This window comes from Ranitomeya variabilis, chromosome 2 (assembly GCF_051348905.1).
Source record: "Ranitomeya variabilis isolate aRanVar5 chromosome 2, aRanVar5.hap1, whole genome shotgun sequence".
NCBI classification, from domain to species: domain Eukaryota; kingdom Metazoa; phylum Chordata; class Amphibia; order Anura; family Dendrobatidae; genus Ranitomeya; species Ranitomeya variabilis.
In genome coordinates, this window is record NC_135233.1 from 954,485,336 (window position 1) to 954,510,853 (window position 25,518).

A 25,518-nucleotide genomic window follows, 5' to 3' on the forward strand; every position below is an offset into this window, starting at 1 on the left:
GACGTGTGCACATACCCTTAAGGCTGTGTGCACGCGTAGCACATTTTTCGCGGTTTTTTGCTATAAAAACGCTATAAACCGCGAAAAAAAACGCTCACATTAAGCATCCTATTTAATAGAATGCAATCCGGATTTTTTGTGCACATGCTGCATTTTTTTCCTGAGCGGAATCGCATTCCAGAAAATAACGCAGCATGTTCATTAAATTTGCGGAATCGCGGGGATTCTGCACACCTAGGAATGCATTGATCTGCTTACTTCCCGCATGGGGCTATGCCCACCATGCGGGAAGTAAGCACATCATCTGCGGTTGCTACCCAGGGTGGGGGAGAGGAGACTCTCCTCCACGGACTGGGCACCATATAATTGTTAAAAAAAAATAATAATTAAAATAAAAAATCGTGATATACTCACCCTCTGATGGCCTTGGAGTCTTCCCGCCTCTCAGCGGTGCACGTGGCCGCTTCCGTTCCTATAGATGGTGTGTGTGAAGGACCTGTGATGACATCGTGGTCACATGACCGTGATGACGTCGCGGTCACGTGACTGCGACGTCATCGAAGGTCCTGCACACACACCATCTATAGGAACGGAAGCCGCTGAGGAGATCTGCTGTTTGCGGAAGGTAAGTATAACCATTTTTTTTATTTTTTTTTATTATTTTTAACATTCTATCTTTTACTATTGATGCTGCATAGGCATCATCAATAGTAAAAAGTTGGTCACACTTGTCAAGCACTATGTTTGACAAGTGTGACCAACCTGTCAATCAGTTTTCCAAGCGATGCTACAGATCGCTTGGAAAACGCTAGCATTCTGCAAGCTAATTATGCTTGCAAAACGCTAGTTTTCTGCGGGAATATGCATGCCAATTCCACATGCGATATACCTGCGGCAGGAGTTGCAGAATTTCCGCGGAAATTTCCGCGGCAATTCTGCAACGTGTGCACTTAGCATTAATGCCAAACAGCCCAAATTTTAACTCCAGCCACCGAAGATTAAATGTACTTAAAATAATTTTATTTGGGTTATAACAACCATAACCAACTTCAACTAGAAGCATAACTGAGACACAGATGTTAAATGCAGACCAGTTCAATATTCTATCCAAGTATGAGGGATTGAATGGAAATCTGTTGGACTCAGCAGCTACAGTCAAGACTGTATTTTATTAAGGCCCCCTCCTTATTGTTTAATAGAATCACCACAGACCGACGGTATGATCCAAAAGCAATCCTTACCAATATCAGCAGCAGTGCTAGTAAAGGGTAGTGAAGCTTTGAGACAGTAGTGAAAACAGAATTACAAGCCCCAAGTCGGCCGGATAACCAGGCAAAAAGGCGCAGCCCCCAAAAGATGCACATTCCACTGATCGTCATACTCCACCAAAGGACCCATGAAGTCCCACCAGTGAGTCAAAGGCAGCCGAAGAGAACCCTAGACCTTAGGTAGCAGGCTATTCAACAACTACAAAACATCTGGAAAACCTTCAGGCAGGCAAAACATGAGACATGGGGTGGCAGGCCCAACGCACCAGACATGGGGCAGCAGGCCCAACGTACAAAACAAGACATGAGGCGGCAGGTTTAACACACTAGATTATGAGGCCAGACGGCCCAACATATGGCCCAAGACACAAGGCCAAACACTACTGAGATTCGAACACAGGCTCTGTTGACAAGACAAGTGCTTTAACCAACTAAGCCACAGCATGAAAACGAGAGATGCTAGGCTCAAAGGCTAAACGTCAGGCCGCAGGCCAAGCAGCCACACACCCAGCAGGGCGCGGGAGCGCCGCTTATCAGCCTCAGCCACAACGACAGAAGCAGCCCCTGGATCCTAGACACCAAGAGTCCCTCTTAATCTCCTTCACTCTCACACCTGAAACCAAGTAATCCCGTGACTAAAGGTACCGTCACACTAAGCGACACTGCAGCGATACAGACAACGATGCCGATCGCTGCAGCGTCGCTGTTTGGTCGCTGGAGAGCTGTCACACAGACCGCTCTCCAGCGACCAACGATGCCGAGGTCCCCGGGTAACCAGGGTAAACATCGGGTTGCTAAGCGCAGGGCCGCGCTTAGTAACCCGATGTTTACCCTGGTTACCAGTGTAAAATATAAAAAAACAAACAGTACATACTCACCTTCGCGTCCCCCAGCGTCCGCTTCCAGCACTGACTGAGTGCCGGCCCTAACAGCAGAGCGGTGACGTCACCGCTGTGCTGTGCTTTCACTTTACGGCCGGCGCTCAGTCAGTGCAGGAAGCGGACAGCGAGGGACGTGTGACAGACATCAGAAGGTGAGTATGTACTGTTTGTTTTTTTACATTTTACACTGGTAACCAGGGTAAACATCGGGTTACTAAGCGCGGCCCTGCGCTTAGTAACCCGATATTTACCCTGGTTACTAGTGTTGAGCATTCCGATACTGCAAGTATCGGGTATCGGCCGATATTTGCTGTATCGGAATTTCCGATACCGAGATCCGATACTTTTGTGGTATCGGGTATCGGGTATCGCAACAACATTAATGTAATAATGTGTAAAAGAGAGAATTAAAATAAAAAATATTGCTATACTCACCTCTCCGACGCAGCCTGGACCTCAGCGAGGGAACCGGCAGCGTTGTTTGTTTAAATTTCGCGCTTTTACTTGGTTACGTGAAGTCCCGGCTTGTGATTGGTCAGGGCGGCCATGTTGCCGGGACGCGGACCAATCACAGCAAGCCGTGACGAAATTACGTCACGGCTTGCTGTGATTGGTCCGCGTCCCGGCAACATGGCCGCCATTAACCAATCACAAGCCGTGACGTCACGGGAGGCTGGACATGCGCGTATTTTAAAAAGCGCGCGTGTCCAGCCTCCAGTGACGTCCCGGCTTATGATTGGTCACGGCGCCATGTTGCCGGGACGCGGACCAATCACAGCAAGCCGTGACGAAATTACGTCACGGCTTGCTGTGATTGGTCCGCGTCCCAGCAACATGGCCGCCATTAACCAATCACAAGCCGTGACGTCACGGGAGGCTGGACATGCGCGTATTTTAAAAAGCGCGCGTGTCCAGCCTCCAGTGACGTCCCGGCTTATGATTGGTCACGGCTAGTGTTGCCGGGACGCGGACCAATCACAGCAAGCCGTGACGAAATTACGTCACGGCTTGCTGTGATTGGTCCGCGTCCCGGCAACATGGCCGCCATTAACCAATCACAAGCCGTGACGTCACGGGAGGCTGGACATGCGCGTATTTTAAAAAGCGCGCGTGTCCAGCCTCCCGTGACGTCACGGCTTGTGATTGGTTAATGGCGGCCATGTTGCCGGGACGCGGACCAATCACAGCAAGCCGTGACGTAATTTCGTCACGGCTTGCTGTGATTGGTCCGCGTCCCGGCAACATGGCCGCCCTGACCAATCACAAGCCGGGACTTCACGTAACCAAGTAAAAGCGCGAATTTTAAACAAACAACGCTGCCGGTTCCCTCGCTGAGGTCCAGGCTGCGTCGGACAGGTGAGTATAGCAATATTTTTTATTTTAATTCTTTATTTTACACATTTATATGGATCCCAGGGTCTGAAGGAGAGTTTCCTCTCCTTCAGACCCTGGGAACCATCAGGAATACCGTCCGATACTTGAGTCCCATTGACTTGTATTGGTATCGGGTATCGGTATCGGATTGGATCCGATACTTTGCCGGTATCGGCTGATACTTTCCGATACCGATACTTTCAAGTATCGGACGGTATCGCTCAACACTACTGGTTACCATTGTAAAACATCGCTGGTATCGTTGCTTTTGCTGTCAAACACAACGATACACGGCGATCTGACGACCAAATAAAGTTCTGAACTTTAATCAACGACCAGCGATATCACAGCAGGATCCTGATCGCTGCTGCGTGTCAAACACAACGATATCGCTATCCAGGACGCTGCAACGTCACGGATCGCTAGCGATATCGTTTAGTGAGACGGTACCTTAAGACCCAGGAGGGTCAAAACGTTGGGTTTTGAATTAAGACTATATCTCTGCACAACTTGTGGCTTAACTTTGGAATAAATCATGCGAATACACTTGCTAATTATCAAGGAGAGTGTGCGGTGAATTTCTACTACTACTGGCCAAACAAGAAATGACAGGCTGCTAGACATGCGAGAATCACAAGGCCCCAGGCCAGACATCAAACATACAGTACAGACCAAAATTTTGGACACACCTTCTCATTTAAAGATTTTTCTGTATTTTCATGACTATGAAAATTGTACATTCACACTGAAGGCATCAAAACTATGAATTAACACATGTGGAATTATATACTTAACAAAAAGAGTGAAACAACTGAAATTATGTCTTATAGTCTAGGTTCTTCAAAGTAGCCACCTTTTGCTTTGATGACTGCTTTGCAAACTCTTGGCATTCTCTTGATGAGCTTCAAGAGGTAGTCAGGGGGAATGGTTTTCACTTTCACAGGTGTGCCCTGTCAGGTTTAATAAGTGGGATTTCTTGCCTTATAAATGGGGTTGGGACCGTCAGTTGTGTTGTGCAGAAGTCTGGTGGAAACATAGCTGATAGTCCTACTGAATAGACTGGTAGAATTTGTATTATGGCAAGCAAAAAGCAGCTAATTAAAGAAAAACTAGTGGCATCATTACTTTAAGAATTGAAGGTCAGTCAGTCCGAAAAATTGGGAAAACTTTGAAAGTGTCCCCAAGTGCAGTGGCAAAAACCATTAAGCGCTACAAAGAAACTGGCTCAAATGAGGACCGCCCCAGGAAAGGAAGACCAAGAGTCACCTCTGCTTCTGAGGATAAGTTTATCCGAGTCACCAGCCTCAGAAATCGCAGGATAACAGCAGCTCAGATTAGATGCCTGGTCAATGCCACACAGAGTTCTAGCAGAGCCAGCATCTATCTCTAAAAACAGTGGCTGAGGCCAAGCTCCAATAGCTGATGTTAATCATTTAGATGCTGCCATCATTTTCTGATAGTGTATTTAAATTAAATTGGTCAGCAGTACGCACGAGCATCAGCTCAGTATATAGAACAAATGATCAAACAGTCGCAAATACAAGTCTCCTATGGACTAAAAAAATAAGGTTAAAGAAAAGCAATGCTATGAATGTGATGACAATTACATGCCAGGCCGGCCAGGTTTCCTCTGCGTTTTTGCTGTTAAACTTAAGCGAGGCCTCTTCTCCTGAATCTCATCACTGCTGCTCCCGCCACCTTCAGACACTGAGCTGGGCGGCAGTGTAAGGGTCTGCAGCTGATGGAGGAAATCCTCTCTTTCCTTCTGGAGAGCCGCATACATAGAGGCCAGCAAATACTGAGAGAAGAGCAAACACACATAAAATCATTAATGACCAATATAAAATAAAGCGCAATCAATAAAGACCTGACTAGCCCTCCCAGTAATGCTTGTATTTCATTGTATACATATAATTTGTGTATCCATTTATCCTATATGACCGACATTAACCTATATGACGAGTACGTGTATACATTAACCTATGTGACCAATTTGTGTATACATTATTCTATGTGACAGACACGTGTATACATTTTCCTGTGACTGACACATGTATACATTATCCTGTGACAAGTATGTGTATACATTAACCTATGTGAAAATAATGTATATACATCATGCTATGACCAATACATGTATACATTATTCTAAATGACCTATATTTGTATACATTTCATTCTATATGACCGTTATCTGTGTATATTTTATTTTATATGGCTGATATAAGAATGATTTAAGATAATTCTTAAGATCTTGAGTGAGTAAAATTGGAAAGTGTTTGTAAAGACCTTTAGTGTTTTTTTTCTTATTAAAAATCCTCTTTACTCCTAAGAAGCAGGTTTTATTGTTTACTGCTCATTGCCTAGGTTACTGACCACCTCTGCAGTCTATCAGTGGTGGCCACTCTCGTATTTAAGGAGTGCAACTCTTACAAGCTCTTTGCTATAAAGCTTGTAAGTGCGGCTCTGCAGCTGGCTGGATCCAGCCCTTGCTCTCTTCTCATGCTAGAGATACAGCTGCTTCATTTAGGAGCAGTTGCGTACAATTCAGGCCAGACATGCGACCATACTGCTGGCCCGAACTATCAGTCAGGAGCGCACCAAACCCCCTGACAAGCAGTAACCCAGGAGGCTGGGGAACAGTGTGCTCCTGAAGACAATGCAAGCTGAGACAACCATTGTAACAAATATGCCTGGAGCCTTGCCTTACAGTAATAACATTTCTTACCATTTGCTGACTTTGATTTCCTAAGACATCAACAAAGGCCTTGCAGATACGACGGACATGATCACTGCGGACCTCATGAGCAGATTCATAACCTGGAGGTACAATGGTCAGAAAGTACTCTACTATACGACAAAGTGCTTCTCTTAATGTGCCTGACTGGACAACCTTCAAGATACCTCCTTCAAACATAAGTGCTAGCTTGTTCAGCAGAATATTAAGGTAGACAGGTTGTATGTTTACGTAGGACTCCGGCTCAGGAGGAAACAAAACCTTCAATACTTCCAGTAGTGGAACGTCAAATAACAATTGTTCGTCTACATCCATATCACTAATATACGCCAGCATCCCAAAAAATACAGTGAAGAAAAGGTGTGCAGCCTGCTCTGGTGGTCCTCCCAAAATGATGAGCTCCTTTACAAAATGTAATGCCAACACTTTGAGCTCTGAACCCCCGTAGTCTAACAAAGAACATCCAATCCCCCAAAGGACCAGGTCCTGTCTTTGAAAATAAAAAGCAGAGATGTCAGCAACATAGTCAGTCAGGACCATTAACATGGTTGTTTCTAGTGACTCCACTTGCTGTAAATTCGTCAATTGAAAAGGAGCAGGCCTCAGATTCGCCTGGCTCTCCATACCAATGCATAAGAAGCTGCTGAAAGATGACGGCCATTCTGCAGACCCCGCCAAGCTTTCTTTGTGCAAATGAATGAGATCTTCAAATAGATGCAGAAAATCACTTGTAAGTTTGCCAAACACAGATGGACTTTTATTTCTGAAAAGGAACAGCAGCGAATGTAAGACGCCAGCAATTTTCTTGTGTAAAGGTTTGCAGCTTGGGGTAGCAGCAATCCGGAGAAGCCTGGTGATTATCCAATTGCTGAACTCTGGTAGGAAGAAAACACATTGGGGACTTCAGTGTCATGTGTGGTTAGATTACATGCAATGTACACCCTTATAAAGTTAACTTTATCCAATGTATCTGTGATTGATAATATTCTAGTCTTTTGGAGTCCACAGCTCTTATGCTGACCTACGTGCTTCCATATTGAGTCTACAGCTTCAGTGCCTGTGTCTCCATAGCTAAAAGCTGAAATAAGTTCTGAGTATTTCTGTTTCAGAAAGCTATTCTTTCCTATTAGTCAATTTGTATATTTGATAGCCTTTTGATAGATCAGCTAGAAGTAGGGGAAAGGACAGATTTATTTTTATAGGCCAGTCCATCTCACTGCTGTCAATACGGCCTTCACAATAATAATGTATGAATCATGAGTATGTGGCAGTGAGGATCAGAGTGAGCAGGTTGTCCACAGCCAGCCACCCATAAAGTTCAAGCACCTATGGAATACATAAAGGAAAAATGGGCATGTAAAAGGGAGGTTTATAAGACTACCGTAATTAACCAGAGCATTTGCTGCTCTCTTATAGCTCATCTAGGTGGTCACTGGAATTACTAATAGAAATGCATTTAGATAATATCTCTACTAGTGATGAGCGAGTGTACTCGTTGCTGGGGTTTCCCTGAGCACGCTCGGGTGACCTCCGATTATTTGTTAGTGTTCGGAGATTTAGTTTTCATCACAGCAGCTGAATGATTTACATCTGTTAGCCAGAATGAGTACATGTGGGGGTTGCCTGGTTGCTAGGGAATCCCCACATGTAATCAAGCTGGCTAACTGCTGTAAATCATTCAGCTGAGGCGATGAAAACTAAATCTCCGAGCAGTCAAATACTCGGAGGTCACTCGAGCGTGCTCGAGAAAACCCGAGCAACAAGTACACTCACTCATCACTAATCTCTACATGTTCCTGGCTTCCACAACAGCTGATTGACTGACTGAGCCAGGGGAAGCGGCCACCTGTCAGATCACATCTTTGGGCACCTGCTATTGTGGAAATGTTAGATTACATAGTGGCCATTTCGATAAATGGCCTTCTTAGGCTGCGTTCGGACATCCATTTTCTGTGATTTTAAATCATGTGGATAGAAAATATCCAGTTTTGATTGGGGTCACTGATCAAAATTACTAAAATAACTGTATGGGACAGTTAAAATTAGGGACACCACTTAGATGCCATCTCTGTGGTCTGTGAGTAACAGTATATTGGATAGGAGAAACTTTGTCATCTATTTATTTATTTTATCAATTAGAATCACTGATGAAACACTGGTGGTAAAAACTGAACCACAGACCTAACACTGATAAATAATGGTTTGCGTTTTTACGTACATGAAAACGTCTGAAAGTGGCCTTATAATACAATGAAGGTTCAATTCCAAGAACAGGAACTGCTCCTTAACAGCGTCTCTCCAAGTCCATCACCCAAAAAATGAAAAAAAAAAAAACTACCGGTATATAGGCTATCATATAGGGGTTTAAACCCCTAAAAAATTCATAATGGTGCTGTAGATTTTAGTAAATGTGTTTTATAGGAAAACAGTTTTATTACATATGTAAATGAGGGGGTTTCAGTGCAGCCATGGCATGGCCAATGGCTTGGTGCACCTTTCCACCCCCTCAATTACAGTACCCCACCCCTCTTGTGGTGATTGGCAGAACTTGCATTGGAGAGTGGTCTGATCTACTGATCCTAGAGTGGTCGAGCTTCTGTATAGACAGTGTAAGTACATGCAAGGCTGAGTTTTCTCCGTCTCCTGTGTATAGCAGCCATTTACAGCACACAGAATTACAACCCAGCCGATGATGAGAGGAGAGGGAGAGGAGTATGAACACAATTTTAGCGTGTGCACAATCTCCCCTTCTTCGCCTGCACGCAGTGGTCGCATGTTGGAAGAGAGATGAGAATTCTGCCCCTGACACACTGACGCTGTGTATGCAGACGCTCGGCCCCTCTAAATGTCAGTATGCTCAGGGCAAGCGAGTCAGATCAGACAGTGCTCCAAAGCAAGCGCATGTAAAACACATTTACTAAAATCTAAAGTAACAGTGTGATTTTATACTGACTAAGTTCCCTATATAAAAGGTTTACATAGTTCAATTTCAGTTTTGGTGGTGACAAACTCCCATTTAAAAGGAAGTGAGGAAACAGATTACAACTAGTGATGAGCGAATATACTCGTTACTCGAGATTTCTCGAGCACGCTCGGGGGTCCTCCGAGTATTTTTTACTGCTCGGAGATTTAGTTTTCTTCACCACAGCTGAATGATTTACATCTGTTAGCCAGCATAAGTACATGTGGGGATTGCCTCGTTGCTAGGGAATCCCCACATGTAATCAAGCAGGCTAACCGATGTAAATCATTCAGCTGCGGCGAAGAAAACTAAATCTCTGAGCACTAAAAAATACTCGGAGGACACCCGAGCGTGCTCGGGAAATCTCGAGTAACGAGTATATTCGTTCATCACTAATTAAGGCTGGTTTCACATTTGCGTTTTTTGCCGCTGCGTTTTACCGAAAAAAAACGCATGCGTTTTTTCCTATACTTAACATTAAAACGCATGCGTTTTTTGCATGCGTTTTGCCGCGTTTGACAACGCATGCGTTTTTTCCATGCTTGCGTTTTGTTGCGGAAATGCAACATGTAGTAATTTCTAAAAAAGTTCCCAGGCTCGAGGTCATATGAGGACATCCAGCAGAGGGCGCATCACCGACTGAAGGTAACTACAGGTCATTGACCTACATTACCTTCATTCCCCAGGGTTTACAGGCAGGAGCACAGCTGCATTATAGCAGAGCTCCTGCCTGTAAAATATGTTAACCCCTTCAGATGGATTTACATCGTGGGACGTTACAGATCTACGGAAGGTATGTATATTGTTGGTTTATTATTTTTAATTTGTTACAGAACGATGGTCTTCAGGTGGATTGAGAGAGCAATAAAATATTACAACAACCTGTGTGTTTATTTCATTAAAATACTTTGCAATATTGTGTGTGTGTGTGTGTTTTTTTTTAACCATTTCATACAATTGGATTAATAATGGATAGGTGTCATAATTGACGCCTCTCCATTATTAATCTGGCTTAATGTCACCTTACAATAGCAAGGTGACATTAACCCTTCATTACCCCATATCCCACCGCTACACGGGAATGGGAAGAGAGTGGCCAAGTGCCAGAATAGGCGCATCTTACAGATGTGCCTTTTCTGGGGTGGCTGGGGGCAGATGTTTTTAGCCAGGGGGGGCCAATAACCGTGGACCCTCTCCAGGCTATTAATATCTGCCCTCAGTCACTGGCTTTACCACTCTGGGGGAGAAAATTGCGCGGGAGCCCACGCCAATTTTTCCCGTGATTTAACCCTTAAATTTAATAGCTACAGCGCCGAAATTTTGCACATACACACTACTAACATTAGTAGTGTGGAATATGCAAAAAAAAGGGGGATATGACATGGTTTACTGTATGTAAACCATGTCTCATATCATGTCGGGTTTAGGCAGGAGAAATGAAAAGCCGGCAATCGGCTTTTCTGCTATATCGCGCTGAAGTAAATATATATATATATATATATATATATATATATATATATATATATATATATATATATATATATATATATATATATATATATATATATATATATATATATATACACACACACACCGTATTTTCTGGTGTATAAGACGACTGGGCGTATAAGACGACCCCCAACTTTTCCATATAAAATATGGAATTTGGGATATGCCCGCTGTATAAGACGGGGGTCATCTTATACACCTAGTCATCTTATACGGCGTGTGGTTCCCAGGGTCTGAAGGAGAGGAGACTCTCCTTCAGGCCCTGGGATCCATATTCATGTTAAAAATAAAGAATAAAAATAAAAAATATGTATATACTCACCCCTCCGAGAAGCCTGGCTGTCACTGCTGCAAGCGTCTGCCTACATTCCTAAGAATTGCAGAGCATGAAGGACCCTCGATGACGTCGCAGTCCTGTGATTGGTCCGTGACCGCTCATGTGACCGGTCACCTGACCGTAACGTCATCGAAGGTCCTTCACGCTCTGCAATTCTTAGGAACGGAGGCAAACGCTTGCAGCGGTGACAGCCAGGCTTCTCGGAGGGGTGAGTATATACATATTTTTTATTTTTATTCTTTATTTTTAACAAAGTCGTCTTATACGCCGGAAAATACGGTGTATATATATATATATATATATATATATATATATATATATATATATATATATATATATATATATATATATAACGAAACCCGACCTTGCCAAAAGTCGGCGACTTTTGAAATTGGCCGATCTGTTTCGCTCAACCCTAATTTTGATGATTGGCAGCTGTCACACACTTCTCAGCATGCGTTTCAAAAAACGCAAACACAGGAAAAAACGCATGTAAACGCGGCAAAACGCCGCGTTTTTTTTACCGCATGCAAAAACGCATGCGTCTAAAAAACGCAGTGTTTGCACGCGTTTACATGCGTTTTTTCACCACCTGCGTTTGCGTTAAAAACGCTGCGTTTTTAAACGCAAATGTGAAACTAGCCTAAAACCCTAAAATACATAGCAATATTAATTGAGAAAGTGCACAGAACAAAGTGCAAAATTACAAATCAAAAACAACTTTCGTGCAATGTCATTTATGTGACAGAGAAAACAACGCTACACTTTTTAGATAAATAGAAAAAAAAGGAGATACAAGTAAGTCATATTAAAATTGTGCAAATGTTGCATGTAACATCCAAAATGGCTCCAAGACTGCTGACTGGAATATATCTTCCATGCTATTACGGATTTTTTAATCAGTAAATAGTTTGCGTTATAAAGTAGCAACCTACCAATACAGCTGTGATCTGCTTCATGGGACCGAGAGCCATTGATGGAATTGACAAACATACGAGGGGATGACCTCATGATCTGCTGAATGAAGTCCAGCAACATTACTGAACTTGGTTGATACTCTGTATTTTTTGACAGCTCAACAGCCACTAGAGAAAAAACAAACACAAATGATGAATGTTAACAGAAGACTTCATGTGAGTTTATCATGCACTCTCCCTCAAATTGTTTGGATTTTTCACAAAATGTAGGCGCCAATTCATAGTTTTTTTTAAAGTGACTTTTCATCATTGCCTTGTGGTTTTTGTTGCTGATTTTGTACTGAATTCTTCAAAATGGTGCAAGTGTGTTGATGAATTTTGTGTAAAATCAAATATCTTTTATCTTTCAGGCTCATTTTAAAAGCAGAAATTTGTAATCCTTTAAAATGGCATCAACTGTGCAGAAATAGACTACACAATGTAGCACAGCTCTTAGACAATGCATGGAGCGGACGTGAAGCATGTGCACCAAAACTTAACCAAGAAGGGGTTGTGCAGAGCCCAATTATCATGGGTCCACAGATCATTATCTCCAATCATATGGATGTGTTATGCTCACAATCACACTCCATTTATCAGTTATTGTCATGTCGGACGCTGTTCAGACCAGGTCGTCCGACAGACAGCGGTAATTCCGCTTTTGACCACTATCTAGCTGTTCCGGGGTTAATTTTCCTAATCCTCGGATTGGAAGCTGGGCCATTCCCATGACCTTTAAATAGTTCTCCTCTTCATTAGGCGTCGCCGATTATAGCTTCTGTCTTGTGCGTTGTTATCTCGGTCTGGAGTGGAGAGCTGGTTGTTGGAGATTCGTTGCTGGTGGTGTATTTTCCTCTGTCTTATTTACTCCTTCCTATATTTGTATTACTTTTGCCCTGCATATTTATAGTGTATTCCTGAGTGACTGCTGCGTGGTGTATATTTTCCTTTATCCTTGTCTGTGCTAACTGTGGGTATTGGAATATTACCTCTTCACTGGGTGGAGGGCGGAGGTATCAGCCTAGGGTTAAAACAGGAGTCAGGGTGAGGTTCGAGACCTGGACATGCACACCATCAGTGTAAACTCCAGGTAGAGGGTCAGTCAGGATTTCCCTAGTCTGAGGGAAACTGCAGGGGCCCGGGTTATTCGCTCTCGCTCACCTAGTCTTCCCGTGACATTATAATCGGCCCAACAACAAAAAAAAAAAAAAGGGGGGGGTTTCTTTTTTTTTTGTGTTTTGTCATGGATCCCATGATTTCCATTAACCCGCCAGTTGGAGGCGCTGTCCCTACAGGTCACTGAGTTGAGGGGGGCAGTGCAGCAACAGGGACTAGCAGTATCTAATGTGCAGGCTGGAGCGACAGGAAGAGTTGCTGAGCCTAAATTTCCTTTGCCTGAACGATTTACTGGGGAACGCAGTAAATTTGTTTCTTTTCGTGAAGCTTGCAAACTATATTTCCGCATGCGCCCGATCTCCTCGGGTAATGAGGCTCAGCGTGTGGGCCTGGTGTTGTCATTGTTAAGCGAGGATCCCCAAGCATGGGCGTTTTCTTTGCCATCTGATTCTGTTGCATTTGACTCAGTGGAGTTGTTTTTCTTCTCTTGGGAAAATCTACGATGAACCTGACAGAATGGCTCTAGCAGAATCTACGCACTATTCGCCAGGGGGAGCGAGTTGCAGAGGATTACTGTTCTGAATTTCGTAGCTGGGCGATCAATACACAATGGAATGATCCAGCATTGCGGAGTCAGTTTATACATGGGATTTCTGGAAGGGTTAAAAAAGCCCTTCTGATGTACGAGACTCCTGCTTCTCTAGATTTTGCCATGGGTCTGGTTGTCCGCATTGATCGTCGTTTGCGTCAGGGGGAGCATAAGACGCCGCCTGTGGGAGAAGGTTTAGGTTCACGTGAGGTTGCTGCAGGTGAGCCCACGGAACCTATGCAAATCGCAGGGGTGACACATGTCAAGCGTCAAGCCCCTGAGCTCAGGAAGCAGGGAGCCTGTTTTTACTGCGGTAAAACTGGTCATTTTGTTAATATTTGTCCTCTGCTGTCAAAGAAAAACGCAACGGCGGAAAACTTCTAGGCTCAGAGGGTGTGGAGGAGACCAATCTGAGCTTATGTATATCCTCCATGGTGGTTTCTCAATGCATGATCCCTGCTAAGGTTTTTATTGCTGGCAGAAAGCTGCCAATTACTGTTTTTGTGGATAGTGGTTCAGCCACAAATCTCATTGATGACGAGTTTGCGCGCACAGCAGGTTTTAGGATTGAAAAACGGTCTCATCCTATCCGCGTGGTCACCATCAATGCTGCTCCTCTCGCTCAGGGGGAGATAACTGAATTTGTGGCTGAGGTGAAACTCCACATAGGAGTTCAACATTCCGAGCGGGTTACATGTAAGGTGCTCAGGAACCTTCCTGCTCAGGTGGTTTTGGGTTTTCCTTGGTTGTCTATGCACAACCCGGTAATTGACTGGAAAACTCAGGACATAATTCGGTGGAGCGAGTTCAGCCAGGAGAATAGCCTGGCCACATGTGTGGCTGCGGTGACTTCAAGCGTTCCGGAGTCACTTCTGGATTTTGTGGATGTGTTCTCTGAGAAGGGTTGTTCAGAGTTGCCACCACATCGTCCCTATGACTGTACTATCAGGTTTAAACCAGGGGCCAAATTGCCTAAAGCAAGGATGTTTAACATCTCTGGTCCGGAGAGACAAGCGTTAAAAGATTACATTGCTGAAAGGTTGAGCAAAGGGCACATCAGGCCGTCATCCTCGCCGGAGGCAGCAGGGTTCTTCTTCGTGAAGAAGAAAGATGGCGGATTACGCCCGTGTTTGGATTTCAGGGAGTTGAAACAGATTACGGTTCGTGATCCATACCCTATGCCTCTGATACCAGATTTGTTCAACCAGGTGGCAGGTGCTAAGTGGTTTACCAAGCTTGACCTCAGGGGGGCGTACAACCTCATAAGAGTCCGTCAAGGTGATGAGTGGAAGACGGCTTTTAATACCCCTCCCTGAGGCTCATTTTGAAAATTTGGTGATGCCGTTTGGGTTGACTAAAGCACCTGCAGTGTTCCAACATTTCATCAATTATGTGTTCTCGCATGTTTTGGGGAAATTCGTTATCATGTATCTAGATGACATTCTCATATATTCTTGCGACCGTGATGCTCATTTAGATCATGTCAGGCATCTCAGAGAGAATAAGCTGTATGCTAAACTTGAGAAATGTGTATTTTCTGTTCAAAAGTTGCCTTTCTTGGGTTATATTGTGTCTGCTTCTGGGTTTAAAATGGACGCCGCTAAGGTGCAGGCGGTGCTGCATTGGGAACGTCCTGATAACCTGAAAGCACTTCAGCGGTTCCTTGGGTTTTCTAACTACTATAGGAAATTTATCAAGGATTTTTCCATCATTGCTAAACCGCTAACTGACATGACTAAAAAGGGTACCAATTTCTCCGTTTGGCCTGAGGCTGCTGTGCGCGCATTTGAATTTCTTAAGAACAGTTTTGTTTCAGCCCCCATTCTTGTGCAGCCAGACGTATCTAAACCCTTTGTTGTGGAAGTCGATGCGTCTGAGGTTGGTGTGGGGGCAGTACTATCTCAAGGCTCATCTTTGAGTGGTTTACGTCCGTGCGCGTATTTCTCCAAGAAACTGTCGTCCGCCGAACATAACTACGATATCGGCAACAGGGAGTTGTTGGCTATTAAGTTGGCCTTTGAGGAATGGCGACACTTCTTGGAGGGGTCGGTACATCAGGTTACTGTTATTACCGATCATAAGAATCTGCTGCATTTGGAGTCAGCCAAGCGTCTGTCCCCCAGGCAGGCTTGCTGGGCACTGTTTTTCACGCGGTTCAATTTTGTTGTCACTTACAGACCGGGGTCTAAAAACACTAAGGCGGATACTCTGTCCAGGTGTTTTCCGGGGGGAGAACCTCGGGAGGATCCAGTACCCATCCTCCAAAAGGGTGTTGTGGTTTCGGCTCTCACTACCGAGGTTGAGGCTGAGATTGCCGAGGCTCAGGAGGAGGTACCATCTGAGCTTCCCGTCAACAAATCTTTTGTACCGCTTCATCTCCGCCTAAAGGTTTTGGCGGAGCAACATGATGCTGTCCTGGCTGGCCACCCAGGGGTTAGAGGTACCTTGGAGTTGGTGTCACGTCGGTTTTGGTGGCCCAAGATCCGACAGGATGTGGTCTCATACGTGTCAGCTTGTACCACGTGTGCTAGGGCTAAGACGCCCCGCTCCCGTCCTGTTGGCACACTACTTCCTCTTGAGGTACCTAGTAAGCCTTGGACAGAAATCTCCATGGATTTCATCACTGATATGCCTTCATCAGCTGGGAACACGGTCATCTTGGTGATTGTTGATCGGTTTTCAAAAATGTCGCACTTTGTGTCTTTGCCTTCGTTGCCTAACGCTAAGACTCTGGCTCAGGTATTTGTGCAGGAGGTGGTCAGACTTCATGGGGTTCCGTCTGACATCGTGTCTGATAGGGGGTCTCAGTTTGTGGCAAAATTTTGGAGAGCATTTTGCTCTCAGCTGGGGATCAAGTTATCTCATTCTTCGGCGTTTCATCCTCAGTCAAATGGTCAGACTGAGCGTATGAACCAAAATTTGGAACAGTACTTACGCTGCTTTGTCTCTGATAACCAGGAGGAGTGGTCTACCTTTCTTCCTTTGGCTGAGTTTGCCATCAATAATCACCGCCACGAGTCGTCTGGGGAGTCTCCGTTTTTTTGTGTTCACGGGCTACATCCTCAAATTTGTACCTTGAGTCAGAGGGGCTCTTCCGGCGTTCCGGAGGAGGACCAGTTGGGGACACAATTGTCATCGGTCTGGAGGAGAGTTAAGCAGCGCCTGTTGAGTGTGGGTGCTAGGTACAAGCGTGTGGCTGACAGTAGGCATGTGCCAGGTCCGGACCTGAGTGTGGTTATCCACAAAAAACATAAGACTCAAAATACCGTCCCTTAAATTGGGTCCATGGTTTATTGGTCCATTTAGGGTCACCGCCGTCATTAACCCGGTAGCGTACCGATTGGAGCTCCCTACGGTGTATAAGATACACAACGTGTTCCACAGGTCTCTTCTAAAGAAGGTGGTGGGTTCTGTGGACGCAGCGCCTATGCCACCTCCAGTCTTGGTGGATGGTAGTTTGGAGTTTGAAGTCTCCAAGGTGGTTGACTCTCGTGTAGTGCGTCGCACTTTACAGTACTTGGTACACTGGCGTGGTTATGGGCCTGAGGAGAGGTCTTGGGTACCAGCCTCGGACATTCATGCGGATCGGCTGGTCAGGTTTTTTCATCGTCGCCATCCAGACAAGCCGGGTCCTATAAGCCGTGAGGGCCCTGGGGTCCCTCGTAGAAGGCGGGGTACTGTCATGTCGGACGCTGTTCAGACCAGGTCGTCCAACAGACAGCGGTAATTCCGCTTTTGACCACTATTTGCTCATTGGCGTCTGCTAGATTTTATCTAGCTGTTCCGGGGTTAATTTTCCTAATCCTCGGATTGGAAGCTGGGCCATTCCCATGGCCTTTAAATAGTTATCCTGTTCATTGGGCGTCGCCGATTATAGCTTCTGTCTTGTGCGTTGTTATCTCGGTCTGGAGTGGAGAGCTGGTTGTTGGAGATTCGTTGCTGGTGGTTTATTTTCCTCTGTCTTATTTACTCCTTCCTATATTTGTATTTCTTTTGCCCTGCACATTTATAGTGTATTCCTGAGTGACTGCGGCGTGGTGTATATTTTCCTTTATCCTTGTCTGTGCTAACTGTGGGTATTGGAATATTACCTCTTCACTGGGTGGAGGGCGGAGGTATCAGCCTAGGGTTAAAACAGGAGTCAGGGTGAGGTTCGAAGCCTGGACATGCACACCATCAGTGTAAACTCCAGGTAGAGGGTCAGTCAGGATTTTCCTAGTCTGAGGGAAACTGCAGGGGCCCGGGTTATTAGCTCTCGCTCACCTAGTCTTCCCGTGACATTTATGTTCCCTTATGGTCTATTTTTCACACCATGGTCTATTGTGATAAAGTCACAACATACTGTGATCTAGCCAGAACATAGTCATTTCTTACAGTGATTTTTTATTTTTTTTTTTTTTATATCTGTCTTACTACTGGACGGATGTTACAATGGTATGTATCTTTACTTACAAGCTAGGTTTCCTCGCAATGATGTCATAGAGACTTGTGTATTATTGTAACGCCATGTTTTACATTAAAAAATTATTGACAAAACAGGACTTGTTATCACTAATACAAATGTCTTCTATTGATGTCACAGCAGTCATTGCTTTAATGCTAATCTAATCCTCTATACTAACGATGTCACATCGGTCTCTCTTAGTAAACCGTGTTTAATTGTAATGATGACAATGTATTAGCTGGTGCACGGTATGGCAACTGAGGCTGTATCCCACTTCTCAGCTAATTGCGCCCCTTTTCACATCCCTCTTGTCAAACTATTGTGTCAGACCACGTGCTTAGCTCAAATAAAACAATTAGGAGTATTTAATTGCTTCAGGACCACCCAACAGAAATAAACATCGGGGTGATCATTGCAGAGCAAGTAGCTGAAAGATCGTGGAGCTGGGAGCCGGCTGTTAGATAATGCTGGACCCCCGATGAGAAAGCAAAAATGGCTTATTACCACCTCTGCCTTTCCAGTCTCTATACATACACAAGGCTGAACAAGCGCTGTGAATACAGTATAAGACGCCCTAACAGCGCTTCCTCCTCTAGTCACAGGGATCATGTGATTGCCGGGTGCCAGGAGGAAGCACGATATGTTGGGTCCTAGTAGACCCAGATCAGCTCGGCAGATTAAGAAGGAGGCTGGATTTGCCCTGTAAATGCGGCTTATATTAAAGCCCCAGTTACAGGAAAATAAGATATATAAATGTATTTAAATGTAACCTTTTATGACCTAATGGGGGCGCAATATGTGAAATAAAAAAAAACAACAATGTAATGAAAAGAGGGATTTTTGGTTCTTACACTAAAATCTCTTTCTTGGAGCCTTCATTGGGGGACACAGGTAACCATGGGTGTATGCTGCTGTCGCTAGGAGGCTGACACTATGCAAATAAAGAAGTAGCTCCTCCCCGGCAGTATACACCCTCCGACAGGCACCAGGCAACTCACTTGGTGCAAAAGCAGTAGCACGAACAGTTAATATAAAACTCAACCTATGTACCAACCCACAACAACGGCACGTTAGCCAACACAGTACAACTTCAAGGGAGGGTGCTGTGTCCCCCAATGAAGGCTCCAAGAAAGAGATTTTACGGTAAGAACCAAAAATCACTCTTTCTTTCTCGCTTCATTGGGGGACACAGGTAACCATGGGACGTCCAAAAGCAGTGCCTAGGGCAGGATATTCTGCAGAAAAAGAGGATTTAGGTCGGCCGGTGACAAACCGCCGCCTGCAGTATCTTCCTACCCAGGCTTGCGTCCGCAGAAGCCTGAGTATGCATCCTGTAGAATTTTACAAAGGTGTGAATGGATGACCACGTTGCGGCCTTGCAAACCTGAGAGGCCGAAGCTTGGTGACGAACTGCCCAGGAAGCTCCCACAGCCCGGGTAGAGTGAGCCTTCACCCCCGAAGGAGGCCGTTTGTCTTGGACACGGTATGCCTCCAGAACCGCCGAACGGATCCAACGAGCAATTGTGGACTTGGAGGCGGGAAGTCCCTTTCGACGCCCATCCGAGACGACGAACAGAGGATCGGCCTGACGAAAAGAGGCAGTTCTGGAAAGATAAACCCGGATAGCCCTGACCACATCCAACTTGTGAAGTGGTTTCTCCAAGGGATGAATCGGGGAAGGGCACAAGGAAGGGAGGACAATGTCCTCATTGATGTGAAAAAAAGAAGACTACCTTCGGTAAGAAGGAAGGAACCGGCCGAAGAACCACCTTGTCCTGGTGCAGGACTAAAAAGGGAGAACGACAGGATAATGCGGCGGCACTCTTCTGATGGAGGTGATGGCGACCAAGAAGGCTACCTTCCAAGATAGAAGGGAGAAGGAAATGTCCTGGATCGGTTCAAAAGGCACCCGCTGGAGGGCGTCTAAGACGAGGTTGAGATCCCAAGGCTCGACAGGAGGATGATAAGGGGGAACTGTATGCGAGACCCCCTGAATAAAGGTTCTCACCTGAGGAAGGGAGGCTATGTCTCTTTGAAAAAGGATGGACAGAGCAGAAATCTGACCCTTCAAGGTGCTAAGGGAAAGTCCCGAATCGAGACCCGCTTGAAGAAAACTGAGGAGGGATGGAAGGGAAAAGGTCACTGGAAACAGACCGTTGACCTCATACCATCGGAAAAAAGGCCTTCCAACATCTGTGGTAGATACGCGAGGAAGCCGGTTTCCTCGCCCTTATCATAGTCTGGATGACGCTGTGAGAAAAACCCGCGTCCTTCAGGACCGCGGCCTCAACGGCCATACCATTAAATTTAGAGACCGAGAATTCGGGTGGAAGATGGGCCCTTGTGAAAGAAGATCCGGTAAATCGCCTCCATGGAACGTCCGATAGCATGTTCACCAGTTCCGCGTACCAAGCCCTGCGAGGCCAATCAGGAGCTAACAAGAGCACGGGGACCCCTTCCGACTTGATCTTTTTGACAATTCTCGGGATTAAGGGGAGGGGTGGGAACAGATAGGGCATCTGGAACTGGGCCCAGAAGATCACGAGAGCGTCGCATCCGACGGCCATCGGATCCCGAGATCTGGAAACGTACTGGGGAACTTTGTGGTTCGCCCGGGAGGCCATTAAGTCGACATCTGGGACGCCCCACCGCTGACAAATCTGGTTGAAGATTGAGGGAAGGAGAGACCACTCGCCCGCAACGATGCCTTGGCGACTTAGAAAATCGGCTTCCCAATTGTCCACCCCTGGGATGTTGACGGCTGAAAGGGAACGTGGCTCTCCGCCCAACGAAGAATCTTTGCCACTTCCGTCATGACTTGACTGCTGCGAGTCCCTCCCTGGTGGTTTATGTAGGCCACGGCTGTGGCGATGTCCGACTGAACGCGGACCGGCTTTCCCGAGAGGAGGGGCAGCCAGTGGACAAGGGCTAGGAAGATGGCTCGGAGTTCCAAGAGGTTTATAGGAAGAAGTGCCTCTTGAACAGTCCAGCGGCCCTGGGCCATGAGGTGGAGAAAGACCGCTCCCCAACCCTAGAGACTGGCGTCGGTGGTGATAACTTGCCAGCGGGGAGGAAGAAATTACCTCCAGCGCAGAATGGAGGTGGACAGCTTCCACCAAGAGAGGGACTGATTCACTTTGGAAGAAAGGCGAAACGGACGGTCCAGGAAAAGCGGATTCTTGCCCAAGGCGGCTAGAAGGGCCAGCTGGAGAGGACGAGAGTGGAACTGAGCATAGGGAACGGCTTCCATCGAAGCGACTATCTTCCCCAGAACCCTCATGGCGAGGCGGAGGGACAGAGGGTTCGGACCCTTTAGCTCTCTGACACCCCGACGAAGAGAAAGGAACTTCTTCTTGGGGAGGAAGACCTGAGCCTGAGAGGTGTCGAATTCCATGCCCAGGAATTCCAAGCGTTGAGTCGGGATCAAGGATGACTTCTGGTAGTTGATTATCCAACCGAGGCGAATGAGTGTGTCCAGAGTAAGCTGGAGGCTCTGGCTGCAATCCTGACGGGACGAACCCTTGATCAAGAGGTCGACGAGGTAAGGGATTACCAGAATCCCCTTTGAACGTAGAGTGGCCATGACGACGGCCATGACCTTCGTAAAGACCCTGGGAGCAGAGGCCAGCCTGAAGGGGAGAGCCGTGAACTGGTAATGATGTTCTTGGATCGCGAACCGGAGAAACCTCTGATGCTGTACGCAAATCGGAACGTGGAGATACGTGTCCCGAATGTCCACGGAACACAGGAACTCTCCTGGTTCCATGGACGCGACCACCGAGCGTAGTGATTCCATCCTGAAGTGTTGAATCCTGAGATGGAGGTTTAACCACTTGAGATCCAAAATTGGATGGAGAGAGCCGTCTTTCTTTGGGACCACGAACAGATTCAAGTAAAAACCTGAAAACCGCTCGTGATAAGGAACCGGAACTATGACTCCTGAGGTGAGGAGTGAATCGACTGCCTGAAGAAGCCTTGAGAGATGGGAGGACTGTTTGGGAGGGCGAGAGAGTAGGAAACGTCTTCCTGGGGGCGAAGAAAATTCTATTTTGTAGCCTCAAGTGACGATCTCCCTGACCCAGGCGTCGTCGACTACCAATAACCAAACTTCTGAGAACAGAAGAAGCCGGCCTCCCACCCTGGAGGGATTTCTAGGTGGGGGCGACCCGTCATTTATTAGAAGACCTGTGGCCCCGAGGTCCAGATGGTTTTGAGGGGTAGCTCTTAGCTCTCCAGTGCGGGGGAGGCCTGAAAGAAGGCTTCCTCCGGTCTCCTTGTGAGGAAGAGCGGTCCTGATTGGGGTTTCCTGCGGAGGCAAAGGACCGAAAGGGACGAAGGTACGTTTTGGCTTGGACTGGGGTAAGGACTAAGGAGGTACTCTTACCACCCGTAGCATCCAAGATCATTTGATCCAGCTGCGTGCCGAAGAGTCTAGAACCCTGGAAGGGTAGACCAGTGAGGGATTTTTTAGAAGCAGGATCTGCGTTCCACGCTTTTAGCCAAAGGACCCGGCGAATGGCCACAATGTTACTATTAGCCCTAGCCAAGCAGGCTGCCGCATCAAGGGAGGCATTCATGAGATATTTACCCGCAAGAGAAATCTGATCCTCTAAATCAGACAATTCCTCCGCAGGAGCAGAGGCCAAAATGCCTCTGCGCAGGGTTTTGGCCCAGGCTGACACATCCTTGGCTACCCACGAGGAGGCGAAACTAGGGCAAAGGGAGGCTCCAGCAGCCTCAAACGCTGATTTGGCTAATGTCTCGATTTGTCTGTCCTTTGGGATCCTTAAGAGAGGCCGTGTCCGGAATAGGCAGAACCGTCTGAGAAGATAGCCTGGACACAGGCGGGTCGACCTTAGGAGACTCGGACCATTTGCTGACAAGGTCGGAGTGAAAAGGGTATAAAACGTCTAGCCGTTTTCTGCCAGGGAAACGCTTACCACGGTTTTCCCAGTGTGTAGAGGTAGTGTAGTCGAACTCCCTATGATTAGGAAAAAACCCTAGAGGGACGTTTAACCCGTTTAAACGCAACGGGGACGTCCTGAGAGCTTGTCTCATCCTCCTTAAGTTCAAGAGTCTGAATAATAGCTGAAATAAGGCTATCGACCATGTCCTGTGTTCCAGAAGTCTGATCTGCATCCGAGTCAGAATCCGACTGAGAGGTTAGGTCAGACCCGACGTCCGCCTGCGAGGAGGGGGAACGGGCAGATAGGGGTATCCCGATGCGGTCCGGGGAACTGGGAGAGGATCTAGATAAGGTCCTTTTTCTGTCTCTTTTGTCCAGTCTGCCTCTGTGAAGGTCTTGGACAGGTGCGAGCGAATCGCCGTGTGAGGCGTTCGTGGCACTGGTGGCACTAGACAGAAGCGGGATACGTTCAAGTGCCTGGACCAGAGACTGAGACACTTTAGTAAGGTCAGACAATGATTGAGACATTGCAACAGCCCACTCTGGGGGAGGGGGGTGCACTCATCCCGGGACCTAGGAGCTTCCTGGGGTGCTGACATGATGGGAGGAACGCAGGACGGGCAGAAAGGAGAAGGCTGACCTGAGGCCCACTTTTTCTTACAGAGGGCGCAGGCGTAATGGATGACCGTAGTGGCAAAGGCCGCGGTGGGGTCGGACATAGGTAGAGATATTACCTTGTCCAGGAGCGGAGAAGAACTGCAGGGAGGAGTAGAGCCCGAGAACAGTAGCGCTGAGCCTGCCGACAGGACAGCGACAGCGGAAGGCGCAGGAGTCTGAGCCTGTGTCCCTCGAGATCCTTCTGTCCACCACGGTGAGGAGACGCTGGCAGGAAGAGGAAGCCGGCTAAAGAGCACGGGAACAGCGTGACGCTGTGGGCGTGCACAAGCGCCGAAGGGGGGAGAAGAAACGCCCCCGAGAGCGCTGAACTCCTGGCCGCAGTGATGCAGGGCACCGAAAGAAGGAAAAAATGGCGGGCTAACGCGCCCGCAGGTTTGAATTAAAGAGGGGAAAAAAGAAGAAATGCCTGCCGTGCGGCGATAGCGACGCATGAAACAAGGAGCACTACAGCCCACTCCCTTATTAAACAGAGGCCCTGGTAAGAGATCGCTTGCAGGGCGGGAGGGGGTAGGGGGGGCCCAGTACATGTTGCTTGAAGATTCCCTACCTGAAGTTGAGGAACACATCAGGATCCCTTGTCAGAGAAGAGGGTCCTGGAAGAGGTCCTCCTTCCTGCGCCATGAACTCCGGCGCAGAAGACGGCGTCGACCCCTAGACAAGGGGAGAGGGTCACTGGAAGTGACCGCCGTCTTCCTCTCAGCCCACTCCGAAGAGAGGGATGAGGAGGGGTAACGGGCAGGACTGGCCACCGAGGAAAGGTCACCCTGAACACCCAAATGGGTGACAGGGGACAAAGTCCTGCCCAGCGGGTCCGAGAGGGTGCGATGTGGGCGATACCACACTGCTCTCTCGGTCGCTCAAAGTGGGGAAAACAGGGTGAGAAAACTGCACCCTGTTACCCTGAAGAGAGTATCTGAAAAAGAAAGCGGAAATGATTAATACACACAACAAACCCCTGTAAAAGAAATGCGGATCTGGGGTTAGATCCAGGTCCGCCTCCTACAGACACTAAGCAAAAACTGAGTTGCCTGGTGCCTGTCGGAGGGTGTACACTGCCGGGGAGGAGCTACTTCTTCTTTATTTGCATAGTGTCAGCCTCCTAGCGACAGCAGCATACACCCATGGTTACCTGTGTCCCCCAATGAAGCGAGAAAGAAAAGCAATTTAAAAAAAAGCCACTGCCAGTCCAATTCGCAATTCCTAACTTTGTGACGATAAATGTTCATAATGTACCCCTAAACGTCTTGACTTTCTAGCAAAAGGATCCAGTGAGAGATTCTCATGCACCATTGTTAGCTCCGTTCTATCTCAGCATGACCCCCCACAAGGTCCAAACAGTAGACATTGCAGCGATTCCAAGGCACCAGAAAATTTATATTGGAATAAAACCTAGCTTTTATGCCATCCTTAAAATTACATAGTGACAATACAAAAATGAGGCAGACAATGCAATCTTTTAGCCATAATAGGCATTTATCAAGCCGGAAGTACAATAAAAATATGGCAGAATTTTATCATTGTATTTCTGGCTTGACAAAAGCTGAAACGTTGCATTGTCTACCTTATTTTTGAATTTAAGATATGTAATTTCTTAGTTATGAGCGAGTGTACTCGTTGCTTGGGCTTTCCCAAGCACGCTCGGGTGACCTCTGAGTAGTCATGACTGCTCCGAGATTTAGTTTTCCTTGCCGCAGCTGGATGATTTACAGCTACTAGCCAGCTTGAATACATGTGGGGATTCCCTAGCAACCAGGCAACCCC

General features: G+C 46.7%; 1 protein-coding gene across 2 annotated transcripts in view; it reads right to left on the minus strand.

Moving 5' to 3' along the window:
- ATR (ATR checkpoint kinase) overlaps nucleotides 1-25,518 on the minus strand; it is a 230,734-nt gene that overhangs the window by 182,797 nt on the left and 22,419 nt on the right. For both annotated transcript variants that reach the window (XM_077290794.1, XM_077290793.1), the window contains exons 3-5: nucleotides 12,004-12,153; nucleotides 6,252-7,135; nucleotides 5,131-5,321 (exon numbers count right to left, since the gene is read on the minus strand). In XM_077290794.1, coding sequence (XP_077146909.1) covers nucleotides 5,131-5,321; nucleotides 6,252-7,135; nucleotides 12,004-12,153 — 1,225 coding nt within the window. The remainder of the gene's footprint in view (nucleotides 1-5,130; nucleotides 5,322-6,251; nucleotides 7,136-12,003; nucleotides 12,154-25,518) is intronic.